The 15,143-nt window shown below is 35.5% G+C and overlaps 1 protein-coding gene across 1 annotated transcript in view; it reads left to right on the forward strand.

The window, feature by feature from the left end:
- Window positions 1-5,277: 5,277 nt before the first annotated feature.
- Window positions 5,278-15,143, forward strand: part of LOC110287468 (uncharacterized) — a 48,291-nt gene continuing 38,425 nt past the window's right edge. The window contains 2 exon segments of the mRNA XM_021154079.1: window positions 5,278-5,422; window positions 5,424-5,899. Of these exon segments, the coding sequence (XP_021009738.1) occupies window positions 5,280-5,422; window positions 5,424-5,899 (619 nt within the window). The 5' untranslated portion in view covers window positions 5,278-5,279.

The following is a 15,143-nucleotide window of genomic DNA, read 5'->3' on the forward strand; positions in this document are numbered from 1 at the left end:
TATACATTGTAATAAATCACCCCCTGCAGATACCAAAGAAGTTGTACAGATATGAAACCTTTTTGTATATACAGTTTTCTTTCTGTATTCATATTTTCAGAACAGATCATTTTCCTGGGTATTCTTGATTCTTTGTTGGGTGAGTTTACAAATATAGAATTCCTAAATATGAAGGACATGAATCATGTATATCATATGTACATACATTTACAGTAAATTATATATAAATTAGAAACACTAAGATTTCAATTGCAACAGAATAAAATCAAGCAATTATAATGATATATTGTGGCAAACATTAAATTAATGTTATTTTTCAAAACCTCATATTGTGTTGTATCCACATTGCTGTGGTTATAGAGGATGATATGGTGCCTATATAATAATTTAAAAAATTGGGTCACTCAACCATCATTATGTAGCAATAGCCTAGTACAGATTATATGCATAAACACTCTAATTGTGATATAACCAATTATTTATATATATTGCACAAATATACTGAATAAATGAGAAATACATATCTTTTTTTTCAAGATTTATTTATTTATTATATGTAAGTACACTGTAGCTATCTTCAGACACACCAGAAGAGGGCATCAGATCTCGTTACGGATGGTTGTGAGCCACCATGTGGTTGCTGGGATTTGAACTCCGGACCTTTGGAAGAGCAGTCGGGTACTCTTACCCACTGAGCCTTCTCACCAGCCCGAGAAATACATATCTTAAGTAAGGAGGAGCATGACTACATGGGATACCATTCCCATTCTTAATAGCATGATTGCATGGGATTTAATTCCCAACTCAGCAAAGTATGCAATTTAAAACTTATGAGTTGTTGATTTCTGCAATGTTCTTTTTAATGATTTCAAGCTACTGCTGACCACGGATAACTAAAAGTTTCTGACTACTTTTCTGACTACTACTTACCATATATATATGAACATTGTCATCTCTCTTTGAATTTGAGCAAGAACTCTAATGGATTAATTTAAAAACATGTCCCTTACTTTTGACAGCTGATCAAATTCCTCATTTCATTGATCTTGTATTTGACCACCTTGGTAGTTAAATCCTTTATCTTCCACTTTGCACATCTTATTACTTTGTTCTTTTTTCAACAACACACCTATTAAGTTGATTAGCCAGAATGCTAGAAGGCTACTTGTTCTATAGTTTGTCATTAGTCCTTAATTATTTGCCTTATTTCTTTTCTTTTCTTTTCTTTCTTTCTTTCTTTCTTTCTTTCTTTCTTTCTTTCTTTCTTTCTTTCTTTCTTTCTTTCTTTCTTGTTTTCTTTCTTTCTTTCTTTCTTTCTTTTTTGTTTTGTTTTTGTTTGTTTGTTTGTTTGTTTGTTTGAGACAGGGTTCCTCTGTGTAGCCCTGTCTGTCCTGATACACATGCTGTAGACCAGGCTGGCCTTGAACTTAGAAATTCTCCTGCCTCTGCCTCCCAAGTGCTGGGAATAAAAGCGTGCGCCACCATGCCCAGCAGCCTTATTTCTTGAGTATAAATTTTCACTTGTCCATGTATTGTGAGGTCCTCTGAATAAAATATGTTTATTATCTTTAACAAATATGATTATTTTCCTTTAAAAAACTGCCCTAACATATGATTTCTAAAACCTTCACAATACATTATAATTTGAATATTTTTTTTTCAAAACTAAGAAGAACAGAAAGCATCAGAATACATGTGAGTAACATGTCTTCATTATTTACCAGTGTAAAATAATGATTTGTGTATATAACATACTGTAAATTACTACAAAACTAATACAAGGAATCCTTTCTTTCTAACTATTAACCACATTGGAGATGTTCACACACACTTTTATTCTCAGCATTCAAAAGAAAGAGACAAGCAGATCTTTCTGGGTTTGAAGCCATTCTGGTCTATGTAGTTAGGCACTGTCGCAAGAAACAAAACAAAAAACAAAAACAAAAGCAAAAACAAAAGCAAAAGCAAGAACAAAGACAAACCCCACACTTATTCACCTCTTTGTTCTTCAGCTATAAATTCCCACTAATTGGTATGAGAGTCCTCTGAAGAAAATCTATTACCTTCACTAAAACTTCACTAAAAACTCTTCTATTAAAAGAAATAATAATGAAGAACTATAGATTGTTTAAATTTTCTCTTCTTTTCACACCTCTCACTAGTTTTTCTGCCTTCTTTATTTTATTTCCTTTCACTGTACAAATGCGCCTACATTTTGGTTAAGAAAATAGACTTGATATTTTTCCACTGTTATGTAATCTCTCATTAATTTTTCCAAGTTATTGTTGAGGAACTCAAAGCTCATGGACTTTGAGAGTTATTCATCTCACATAATAAGATAGTCAACAATGTGCACATGTTTATTATAATTAGAATGCTCTTCCAATACCCAAGAGAGAAGTTGATTATAATAGTAAGCTCTCTAAATAAATGCATTGACATTTTTAATGAAGAGGTTCAAGAAAGGCATGCCACTAAGGATCTTTAACATTTCTTAATGGAAAATAGGAGCCAAGGAAATGGAAAAAGAGTAATAGTACACTATTAGACAAGATCTCTGTTTATTATGATTACCTTGAAAAGTCTGTGTCTTTCTATGGGTTCTTGATTTTTTATAAATGCATAGAATACTCAGAAACAAAACTCTTTTAAATGGAATGTATCAATGACACCAAAATGAGAAGAAAGAGAAGAATCACTTTTTTTTCAACAACCTTGGCAACATTTGAGCAACAAAAATATATTTGTCAGATTCGTATGCAAAATATAGTTTACTGCATTGAAGATGTAGACAGTGGATATCTCCTTTCTTAGAGATTCTCCTTGAAACATATGATTAACAGAATGCTGACATCTTCTAATATAAGTAAGTGGCAATGGTCAGTATTTCCTTTTAAAATTTGTCAGTGTATGACTATACATTTTAGAGGTAAATAGAAGATTTCTCACTTACTTGGACAAGGGCATAGACCTCTTTTGGTGATTATAAAATCTTGTTTTAAATTCTAAAGGAAACAAGGCTTTAAAAACTTATTCTTGAAGATATAGTCAATGAATGGTAAGACATGATAAGAAATGGGGTTGGACAGTGTTTGTATAGAGGACCTGGTTTCAGCTCCCAGATCCCTTACTGGGCAGCTTACAACTATCTGTAATTAAAATTCCAGACAGTCTGATACTCACTAGCCTCATTAAGCACCTACACATATATTGGGCACAATAGTCCTGCACAAATGTGCGCCTAAACACATAAATAAAAATACATGGGAGAAATAAACTCAATTACATGTAGGTATGGACCCCAAATCATCTTGTATGAGGTAGTTGCCTGAAAATTCACCATTGAGCCTATCTGCTTTCATACACCTTTTCTCTTTTATCCCTTTCCCTCTTTTATCTACAAATGCCCAAATCTGAAATTTCCTTTTTCAAACACTAGGAGCATTGTCATTGTCTGAAGTGTCATTCCCTAGCCTAATACACTCAATTCACTCGGAGTTTCACTGCCGAGTTGGCACTTTTTTTTTTTTTTTACTTCTAGCTCAGTAATTATTCTTTGTATTTTTTCTCCTTTTGCCAACTCCGTATGCCCAAGTGTTAACATCTCCAGCGTGCTTGAGTGCTTGAATTATTCTTTTCTTTCTCCATTTTCAAAAGGCAGCTTCTTGTATGAGTATATTTTTAAAATTATTGTATCTATAAAACCAAGAACCTAAAAAAAGGATCCAGATGGAATAAACGGTTTGTTGTAATGCATTAGATGCTTATTTCTTTCATGATAAAATACTCTCTCTCTCTCTCTCTCTCTCTCTCTCTCACACACACACACACACACACACACACACACACAAACATATATATATTTGTCAGCATCATATATATATGTTCCTAAATCAGCTCTTGTATGGTATAGTATGGAACCGCCTTTTCAGAGTCTCTTACTCATTTCTATTAATATTCTTTTATTTTCATTAATATTTACTTCTCTTCATGAGCTTTGGATAAAAAGTAAAACAAACAAGTTATTGGTTCCACTTTCTGCTTTCCTCTTTAAAGTCATTTTTGAACTATCACTAGATATGTACACCATCATTTGAAAGAATGGTATTTTCTAAACTTAAAATAATTATTTTTGTCAGTGTAAAGAAGTATTGCTTCTTAGTTGAATGAGATAATAAAATAATTTGGTTTAGCTGACAGAGAATCATGAATTTTTTTCAGAAATTGGCGAGTCCACAAAGAGAAAACTACATGTTCAGTGGTTTATAATTTTCAGTAGATTTTACTTATCTGTATACTTATTTTTCTTATATTTAATATATTTATTTAAAATATGTACACCAATGGAACTTGACTAGAACGTATGAGGATTTGGATTCAACTCCTAATACTGTAAAAAAATTATTTTGGGGGTCCAGGCTTGAGGGCACAGATCCTTCATCTCAGTACTTGGGAAACAGAAGCAGGTGGAGCCCCATAAATTTAAGGCCATCATTATCTACAATGTGAATTACAGGAAAGCCAGGGCTACATAAAGAAATTCTGTCTTAAAATAAATAAATAAAACAAAAAATTTTCATTTAATTTAAAATAAATAGAGGAACATTGTTTGGACAAAATAAATTATCAATTAGCCCCTCTGGAAAAATATTTCTTAATGAATAATCCTCTTCTTTCATATTGTTGCTATAGGGATTACTGAATGAAAGGGGAAAAATACTTTAGTAAATTTATGCCACTTTATGACTAAGATATTGGAAGCTGAAAGTTATATTAAGTATAAATAAATCCAGTTCTAATCATTTACTGGTGCTACATGATGGGATTTATACTGAATATTTAAAAGAATTGTGCTGTGATTATATGACTTGTTTAAACTGGAAAGCAGGGGACTGGAGCAGTGGCTCAGCAGTTAAGAGCACTCGTTCTTCCAGAAGTTCTAAGTTCAATTCCAGTAACTACACAGTGGCTCACAACCATCTGTAAACATTGCCTCCTCTGGTATGAAGATAGTCAAACACATAAAATAACCGTATAAAATACTTTTATTTATTCATATTACTCTATTTCTTAAATGGTTTCAGTCTTATGACTCAGTGGGGCTATGTGAACCATTCTAGAATGCCTGGGGGAATAACTGAATTCTAACAGTCCAAGCCTCGTGGTATCGTGGTCAAATGAACCGGAGCAAACGTTCAGAGCCGTTTCTTCTCTTACAGATCCTACGTATTTTCCATTAAAAACTGCTCAATTCAGAGGATCCAGCTCTATCAAGGTTCATGCGTTGCTCTCATGCTCTTCTCAATGTAGATGGAATGACCTGCCTCAAGGTTGAAAACTTGGCACACCACACTTCATCTTATACTTTGAAGCACGTCTTTGAGGATTATGGACCTCTTGGTGATGTATACATCCCCCGAAATAACTGAAGAGCACTGTGGCTTTGCTTTCAGCCATTTCTACAACAAATGTGATGCCAATGATGCCGTACATTCCCTAAATGGATTTTTACTGGATGGTTGTAAACTGAAGGTACAGATGGTATACAATGATGATCCACATTATGCTCAACCTGATTCTAGCTCGGGAAGGCAATACCATTACAAGGAAGAAAACCATGACCTTCAGAGCGAATGTGAAAGACACCATTTTTCCAACACCAGAATCCAAACCAGATCTCACAGCAGATTTTCTGGAGACCACTCAGAATTCAAATCTCAATCTTCTAATCACTTGCATAGAAGATCATCATCAACCAGATCCAAGACCCAGTCTTCAGTGTCTACTCAACAACTGCCAAACAGGGCCTGTCCAAAGTCCAGAAACCTTCCAGGAAAAAAGAAGAAACCCAAACCTAAACCTTCATATAAGAGTGCCTCCAAATATCCTTCAGGAGGAGGTAGGCATAAATAGGTTAAATATTTCTGAACAAGTATTCTATGTTAGGAATTTTATCCATATCTTTCAGATTTTCCATTTGTTGGAGAACAGATTTTTAAAATATATCCTTAATATTTTCTGGATTTTCTTGGTGTCTGTTTTTATATCCCCCATTTTGTCTCTAATTCTATTAATTTGGATATTGTCTCTCTACCTTTTAGTTAATTTGGGTAGGTGTTTATCAATCTTATTGGTTTTCTCAAAGAACCAATTCTTCATTTCATTGATTCTTTATGTACTGTTTTGTTTGTTTCTGTTTTATTATCAGACCTATTGATTATTTATTGTTCTCTATTCCTTTGAGATTTAATTTCTCATTTTTCATCTAGAGCACTAATGTCTGCCCTTAAGTTGGTAATATGAAACCTCTCCAGTTTTTTCTATGTAAGTATTTGATGCTATGCATTTTCCTCTACAACACCTTCCTTTTGTCCTATAAGTTTGTATATATTGTGTTTTCAGTTTCATTCAATTCTAAATATTTTTAATTTCCTTCTTAATTTATATCTTGACCAACTTTCACTCAGGAGTAAGTTGCTCAGTTTTAATGAGTTGGTAAACATTTTGTTGTTTCTGTTCTTGGTGTTCAGCTTTAATCTATGGTGCTCATGTAGGATACAAGGTGCTATTTAAATTTTCTTATAATCATTGAGGTGTGCTTTGTGTTCAAGCTCTTGATCAACTTTGGAACAAGTTCCACCAACTACTGACAAGCTGGGTTGAAATGTTATATAAATGTTTGCTAAGTTCAATTGATTTGTGATGTTATTTGCTACAGTATTTCTCTATTTAGTTTTTGTCTGGAGAGCCTGTCTATTGGTGAGAGTGGGGTATTAAATTTAAGCATTATCACTGTGAGGATTACAATATACAGTTTTATCTGTATTAGTATATTTTTTATGAAGTTGTGTGCCCTCAGGTTTGGTATCTAAATGCTTAGAATTGCAATATCCTCTTGGTAGATTTTTTTTTCTTTGTTGAGTATATAGTGTCCTCTGTATCTTCTGATTAGGTTTTGTTGAATTATTTTGCATCAGATGTTTAAATGGCTCCACTTGCTTGCTTCTTGGGCCCATTTGCTTAGATTGTATTTATCCATCCTTCTATCCTGAGGTGATGTCTATTTTTGATGTGAAGGTGCTTTCCTTGCACACAGCAGAAAGCTGGTTCCTGTTTTTTATAATCCAATATGTTAGATTGTATCTTTTTACTGATGAATTATTAATATTGACAAGTATCAGTGAGAAGTCCTTATTGACTTCAGGTATATTGTTACTATTGTTTTGGTCCCACCCCCATCTTTTTATTTGTTGGCTGGAGATTATTTATTAATTGTGTTTTATTGAGTTTGAACAACCAGTTTTGGTTGAAGATTTTCCTCTAGTGCCTTTTGTCAAGCAGAATTTGTAAGATAAGATACTGTATAAATTACATTTTATCATGAAATTATTTTCTTCATATATTGTGATTGATAGTTTTACTGCATATAGTACTCTAGTCTGGCATCTTTTGTTTTTTTTTCCATTTGAAGAACAGGTACATGCTCTTCAGGGTCTAAGAGTCTCCACTAAAAAGTTAGGTGTTCTCATACAGGCAAAAGAGAGGGGGGAGGGCACATGTGGGATGGGGACATTGGTGGGTGGTTGGGGGGTAACAGGGAACTCGGATAGCATTTGAGATGTAAAGAAATGGAATGATTAATAATTTAAAAAAGTCAGGTGTTAATATAATGGTTCTGCCTTCATATAATACTTTCTCATTTTATTTTTCAGCTTTTAATACTCTTTCTTTGTTTTTTATGATTATTACTTTAAGTATCATGTTCTAAGGGGACTTTCTTTTCTGATTCAGTCTAATTGATGTGTTATATGCTTCTTGTGCCTTGATACACAACTTGCTTTGGAAGTTAGTGAAATTTTCTTCTATGATTTTTAGAATATTTTATGGGCCTTTGACATATTTCTTCTAACTTATTACTATTGTCATTGATTTGACCTTTTCATGGTATCCCAGATTTCCTGGATGTGTTTTGCTTGGGCATTTTTAGACTTAACACTTTCTTTAACAGATACATACATTTCTTCTGCCTTGCAGTCAATAATTGAAAAATCTCTTTTTAAAGACTCTGTTGGTGCAGCTTATTTCTGAGAGGTTTGTTAAATTTTCTAAGTTTTCCATTTCCAGTTTAATCGGAGTTTGCATTTCCTTAGTAATTTTATTTCTTTGTAAATTCTAGTGTAATGTCAGGGATTTCTTTCATTATTTCATTCCACTGTAATTTCACAGAATCCATTAGGCTGCATAGTTGAGGGTTCTTCTGCAGGTAGGTAGGTGGCAAAAATGAATAGATGTGAGCTAGGAGAAAAATCTAACAGGGGCCTCAGGAAAGAATTAAGGGGATCATGATTACACTTTAAAAGTGAGTGCCCATATGGAGTCAGAGCTGTGGTAGAAAGAGAAGATCCTGTATGAAGGTTGCAGTAAGGCAAAGAAACATCTAGAGAGATAGAAATTAATGGGCTATGAGAATCTTGGGTCAGAAACAGGAGTGGGACTCTTGAATAATTGAAGTTGAAATGGGAGGAAGGACACCTGTAAGCAGGTTATTACCATTCAGAGGGTGAGAATTAAGAGTTCTTTGTTCTTTTCAGAGGGCAAAAAATAATTTGTGGACCTGAGGCCCTGGCAAGTGTGTTCACTAGTAGTGTAGAAAATGTTTCTAGGTAGCGATGCTCAAAGAAAAAGATGAGGGTAGACTAGAAAGGTGGATGAATGGGCTCACAAAATATAGGAATGCTGGGATTCTATATCTAACTGTAAGCAGAGTTGCCAAGGAGGGGGAGCTGGGATCACAGACTGTTCCAAATGTACTACTGCAAGACTGGCAATGTAGCTAGAAGAATTATGGAGAGAGAGAGAGAGAGAGAGAGAGAGAGAGAGAGAGAGAGAGAGAGAGAGAGAGAGAGAGAGAGAGAGAGATTCCTTTTTTGGATTTTTTATTAGATATTTTCTTTATTTACATTTCAAATGAAATCCCCTTTACTCGTTTCCCCTCCAGAAATCCCCTAAGCCATCCCCTCTCCCCCTGCTTCTATGACAGTGTTCAACATGCACCCACCCACTCCCACTTCTGTGTCTTGGCATTTCCCTACATTGGAGCATCGAGCCTTCATAGGACCAAGGACCTTTCCTCCCATTGATGCCCAACAAGGCCATCCTATGCTACATATGCAGCTAGAGCCATGGGTCCCTCTATGTTTACTCTTTGGTTGGTGGTTTATTCCCTGGGAGCTCTGGGGGATCTGGTAGGTTGATATTGTTGTCCCTGCCCTTCTTGATTCTAAGTTCTGAGATAGAGAGTTAGATTTAATATTTAATTTGACTGGTTTATGTCATGCTTAAGCCAGTGATCATTACTAGCAATGAAAATGACTATTTAGATATATAACATGGCATATTTAGATATGGCTTATTCTAAATCCCTCCCTTAGGACAATTTATTCAGTTGTACTAAACCAAATAGACCAAGATTTTGGAGGTAAATTATTTCTCTTTGGTAAAGAAGAATACTGAAATAAGTAGGTTAAGTAGATATTAAGCAGGCAAAAATTAATAATTTCTAACAAAAAGTAATAAAACACCTATGTCTATTATTTTGATCAAACAATGCAAAATCCAAATTATAGACTGCATTGATTATTTCTTAATGAATCAATTTCACATTCTTATCATAAGCCCTTAGTTTATAGTCCAGGTTTCAAGGTGAGTGAAATCCTTTCAATATTGTTGCTAGTCTCAGACATATTTATTTCCCCAACACATGCAAATGCAGAATTACAAAATCTTCTATTTAAAAACTCACAGTTACATTTCAGGATTCAGATTTAATTATAATAACTTTGTGGAAGATTTTCCAACTTCTTTTTTTTAATATTTTTATTACATATTTTCCTCAATTACATTTCCAATGCTATCCCAAAAGTCCCCCATACTTTCCCCCACTTCCCTACCCACCCATTCCCATTTTTTTTTGGCCCGGGCGTTCCCCTGTACTGGAGCATATAAAGTTACAAGTCCAATGGGCCTCTCTTTCCATTGATGGCCGACTAGGCCATCTTTTGATACATATGCAGCTAGAGTCAAGAGCTCCGGGGTACTGGTTAGTTCATAATGTTGTTCCACCTATAGGGTTGCAGATCCCTTTAGCTCCTTGGGTACTTTCTCTAGCCCCTCCATTGGGAGCCCTGTGATCCATCCACTAGCTGACTGTGAGCATCCATTTTTGTGTTTGCTAGGCCCCGGCATAGTCTCACAAGAGACAGCTATATCTGGGTCCTTTCAGCAAATTCTTGCTGGTGTATGCAATGGTGTAAGCGTTTGGAAGCTGATTATGGGGTGGATCCCTGGATATGGCAGTCTCTAGATGGTCCATCCTTTCTTCACAGCTCCAAACTTTATCTCTGTAACTCTTTCCATGGGTGTTTTGTTCCCAATTCTAAGGAGGGGCATAGTGTCCACACTTCAGTCTTCATTCTTCTTGAGTTTCATGTGTTTAGCAAATTGTATCTTATATCTTGGGTATCCTAAGTTTTGGGCTAATATCCACTTATCAGTGAGTACATATTGTGTGAGTTCCTTTGTGATTGTGTTACCTCACTCAGGATGATGCCCTCCAGGTCAATTCTTATGCTTCTGAAAATGAATATTGCTTCATATAATTAGCATTACCTTGGGAGGGCATTTTGAAGCACATGGCCTATTTATTATACAACTAGCACTAATCCCTATAACTTAGCTTAAAATAATTGGAACACATTAGAAAATATAAGGGTCTATAAAAACAAGAACCGGTGGTTGAAAGCCAGTGATAGGTAGTGGTTTGTATACCAAAGTAACATGGAAATACTTTCTGATTTGGGGTGAAATAAAACTTAATAAGCATTTGGTACCCACTTTGAAAAATGCAAAAGATAATGAGAACCTTCTCTTTGTTGGCACTGTTACAGATTGTGTATGTAGGAAAGTTTTGTCTTAGGCTGAGAGTCATAGAGATGAGAGAGTCTTGGATAAGGAGGAACCACTTCTGAGGCAAAATTAAAAGTATTGAATTCTGCTACTAATATTTTAAGAGTCAAGAAGATTAAAACACACCTCTTGTTTTTTAACACTGGGGTAAGAGTCATTGTTCAAATTGTTCAACAAGATAGAAAGGCTGATTTTCTAATAGTGAAAGGAGTGAAAGTATAGCACTCAAGAGATAACAAATATAGATTGGCTCAGGATGAAGTTTTCTATCAATTTCTGAACAACCTGGAGGAAGATCATAAGTTTATTAGGGAAAACACTGTACCAGGCATCATAAGTTAAAGTGCAATTCTTCTTTGATTTTTCTCAAGTGTTATAAACTTTTTATTGTAATGGCCTTTTAGCTTCTTTCTCAATTTTATTTCAAATATTCAATTAGTTTTAGAGGAGATATTAAGTGGAACAGTTCAACCTGATTTTCTAGTAGCATCCTCATTGTCAATGTATAGAAAGTTTCTTTTTCTGAAAATATTTACCAAATCTCAGAGTTTTATAATAAAATTCTGGATTTTTAAAATATAGCATCATATATTCTGCAAGAATAATTCTAGGATTTTATGAAACTATGGTGTGAATACCAATGTCTTCTTCCTGATATTTAGAGGAAATATTTTCTGATTTCCCTGAACTTATTATATAGTATTTACTTTAAGTATGTCATGTGTAGCATCCATTTTTATGAATTCTTTTTAAAAAAATTATTAGATATTTTCTTTATTTGCATTTCAAATGTTATCTCCTTTCCTAGTTTCCTATCTGAAAATCACTTATCCCCTCCCAACTCTCCCTGAACCCAACCCACATACACCCATTCCTGGTCCTGGCATTCACATATACTGGGGCATAGAACCTTCACAGGACCTAGGGCCTCTCCTCCCATTGATGACTTACTAGGTCATCCTATGATACTACCTATACAGCTAGAGCCACAAGTTCCACCTTGTGTTTTCTTTGATTAGTGGTATAGTTCCAAGGAGCTCTGGGGGTACTGGTTAGTTAATATTGATGTTCCTCCTATGGGGTTTCAGACCCCTTCAGCTCCCTGAGTACTTTCTCTAGCTCCTTCATTGGGGACCCTGTGTTCCATCCTATAGATGACTGTGAGCATCCACTTCTGTATTTACTAGGCACTGGCATAGCCTCACAAGAGAAAGCTATATCAGGGTCCTGTCAGGAAGCTCTTGTTGGCATCTACCATACTGTCTGAGTTTGGTTGTTTATGGGATGGATGCCCAAGTTGGGCAGTCTCTGGGTGGTTGTTCCTTCAGTATCTACTCTGAATTTTGTCTCTGTAACTCCTTCCATGGTTATTTTGTTCCCCTTTAGAAAAAGGATTCTGAGCTTCTGGGATAATATTCACTTATTGGTGAGTGCACATCATGTGTGTTTTTGTGATTGGGTTACCTCACTTAAGATGATATCCTCCAGATCCATCGATTTGTCTAAGAATTTCATAAATTCTTTGTTTTTAATAGCTGAGTAGTACTCCATTGTGTAAATGTGCCACATTTTCTGTATCCATTCCAATGTTGAGGAACATTTGTGTTCTTTCCAGCTTCTGGCTATTAAAATACGGCTGCTATGAACATTGTGAAGCATATATCCTTATTACAAGTTGGAAACTCTTCTGGGTATATGCCCAGGAGTGGTAACACTGGATATTCTGGTAGAACTATGTCCAATTTTCAGAGGAACCACCAAACTGATTTCCAGAGTAGTTGTACCAGCTTGTAGTCCCACAAACAATGGAGGAGTGTTCCTCTTTCTCCATATCCTTGCCAGTATCTGATGTCACCTGGATTTTTTATCTTAGCCATTCTGACTGGTGTGAGGTGGAATCTCAGGGTTGTTTTGATTTGCATTTCCCTGATGATTAAGGATGTTGAACATTTTTTCAGGTGCTTCTCAGCCATTTAGTATTCCTCAGTAGAGAATTCTTTCTTTAGTTCTGTACCACATTTTTTAATAGGGTGGTGTAGTTTTCTGGAGTCCAACTTCTTTAGTTCTTTATATATATTGGATATAAGCCCCCATCAGACTTAGGATTGGTAAAGATCATTTCCCAATTTGTGAGTTGCTTTTTGTCTTATTGACAGTGTCTTTTGCGTTACAAAATCTTTGCAATTTTATGAGGTTCCATTTGTTAATTCTTGATCTTACAGCACAAGCTATTAGTACAAATCAGTGGCATTTCTCTACACAAAGGAGAAACAGGCTGAGAAAGAAATAACGGAAATAACACCCTTCAAAATAGTTACAAATAATATAAAATACCTTGGTGTGACTCTAACTAAGGACTTGAAATATATGTATGATAAGAACTTCAAGTCTCTGAAGAAAGAAATCAATTTATCTCAGAAGATGGAAAGATCTCACATGCTCATGGATTGGCAGGATTAATATAATCAAAATGGCTATCTTGCTGAAAGCAATCTATAGATTCAATGCCATCCCCATCAAAATTCCAACTCAATTCTTCACAGAGTTAGAAAGGGCAATTTGAAAATTCATCTGGAATAATAAAAATCCTAGGAGAGCAAAAACTAGTCTCAACAATAAAAGAACCTCTGGTGGAATCACCATCCCAGAATTCAAGCTGTATTACAGAGCAATTGTGATAAAACAAAACAAAACAAAACAAAAAACAAAAACAAAACAGCAACAAAAAAAACCTGGGTCATTGAACACCCTTATGTCCAAGGGCCTCTCCTTCCACTGATGTCCAATATGGCCAGCACCATGGATCACTCCATGTGTATTCTTTGTTTAGTGGTCCAGTCTCCAGGAGCTCCATATTGTTCTGGCCTGTTGATAATGTGTCTCCCTCCATGGGGATGCAAACCCCCTCAGCTCCTTCAGTCCCTTTTCCAACTTCTCCATTGGAGAACCCCTAGCTCAGTCCGATGGTTGGCTACAAGCTCCCACCTCTGTATTTGTCAAAAGGTTGCCCCACCTTGGGATCCACTCCATATAAGTAGCTTTTAAAAAAGTGTCATCAGGAAACTATTTTAAACTTGATCAAAGGCCTTTTCTGTATTTATTGAGATGGTTAATTATTTCTTTATCAGTCTATTTATGGGGTACATTATAGTTCTTTATTTGCATATATTTAAACATACTTATGTGTCTGTAATAAATTTGGTTCAATTGCAGTGTCTAGTTTTTAAGTATTTTTCATTAAATTAGCAAATATTTTAACATTTGTGTATATATTCAGCCTTAGGCCATGGTGGTCTGATAGGATGCATGGGACAATTTCAATATTTTTGTATCTGTTGAGGCTTGTTTTGTGACCAATTATGTGGTCAGTTTTGGAGAAGGTACCATGAGGTACTGAGAAGAAAGTATATCCTTTTCTTTTAGGATAAAATGTTCTGTAGATATCTGTAAGATCCATTTGTTTCATAACTTCTGTTAGTTTCACTGTGTCCCTGTTTAGTTTCTGTTTCCATGATCTGTCCATTGGTGAAATTGGTGTGTTTAACTCTCCCACTATTATTGTGTGTGGTGCAATGTGTGCTTTGAACTTTACTAAAGATTCTTTTTTTTTTTGAATTAATTTTTTATTAGGTATTTTCCTCATTTACATTTCCAATGCTATCCAAAAAGGACCCAATACACACACCCCCAACTCCCCTACACACCCACTCCCACATTTTGGCCCTGGCATTCCCCTGTACTGGGGCACACAAAGTTTGCAAGACCCATGGGCCTCTCTTGCCAGTGATGACCTACTAGGCCATCTTTTGATATATATGCAGCTAGAGTCAAGAGCTCTGGGGTACTGGTTATTTCATAATGTTGTTCCACCCACAGGGTTGCAGTTCCCTTCAGCTCCTTGGGTACTTTCTCTAGCTCCTCCATTGGGGACCCTGTGATCCATTCAATAGCTGACTGTGAGCATCCACTTCTGTGTTTGCTAGGCCCCGGCATTGTCTCGAAAGAGAGAGCTATATCTGGGAACTTTCAGCAAAATCTTGCTAGTGTATGCAATGGTGTCAGCGTTTGGAAGCTGATTATGGTATGGATCCCTGGATATGGCAGTCTTTAGATGGTCCATCCTTTCTTCACAGGTCCAAACTTTATCTCTGTAACTCTTTCAATGGGTGTTTTGTTCC

This window comes from Mus caroli, unplaced genomic scaffold (genome assembly GCF_978045245.1).
Source record: "Mus caroli unplaced genomic scaffold, Mus_caroli_1 scaffold_5, whole genome shotgun sequence".
NCBI classification, from domain to species: domain Eukaryota; kingdom Metazoa; phylum Chordata; class Mammalia; order Rodentia; family Muridae; genus Mus; species Mus caroli.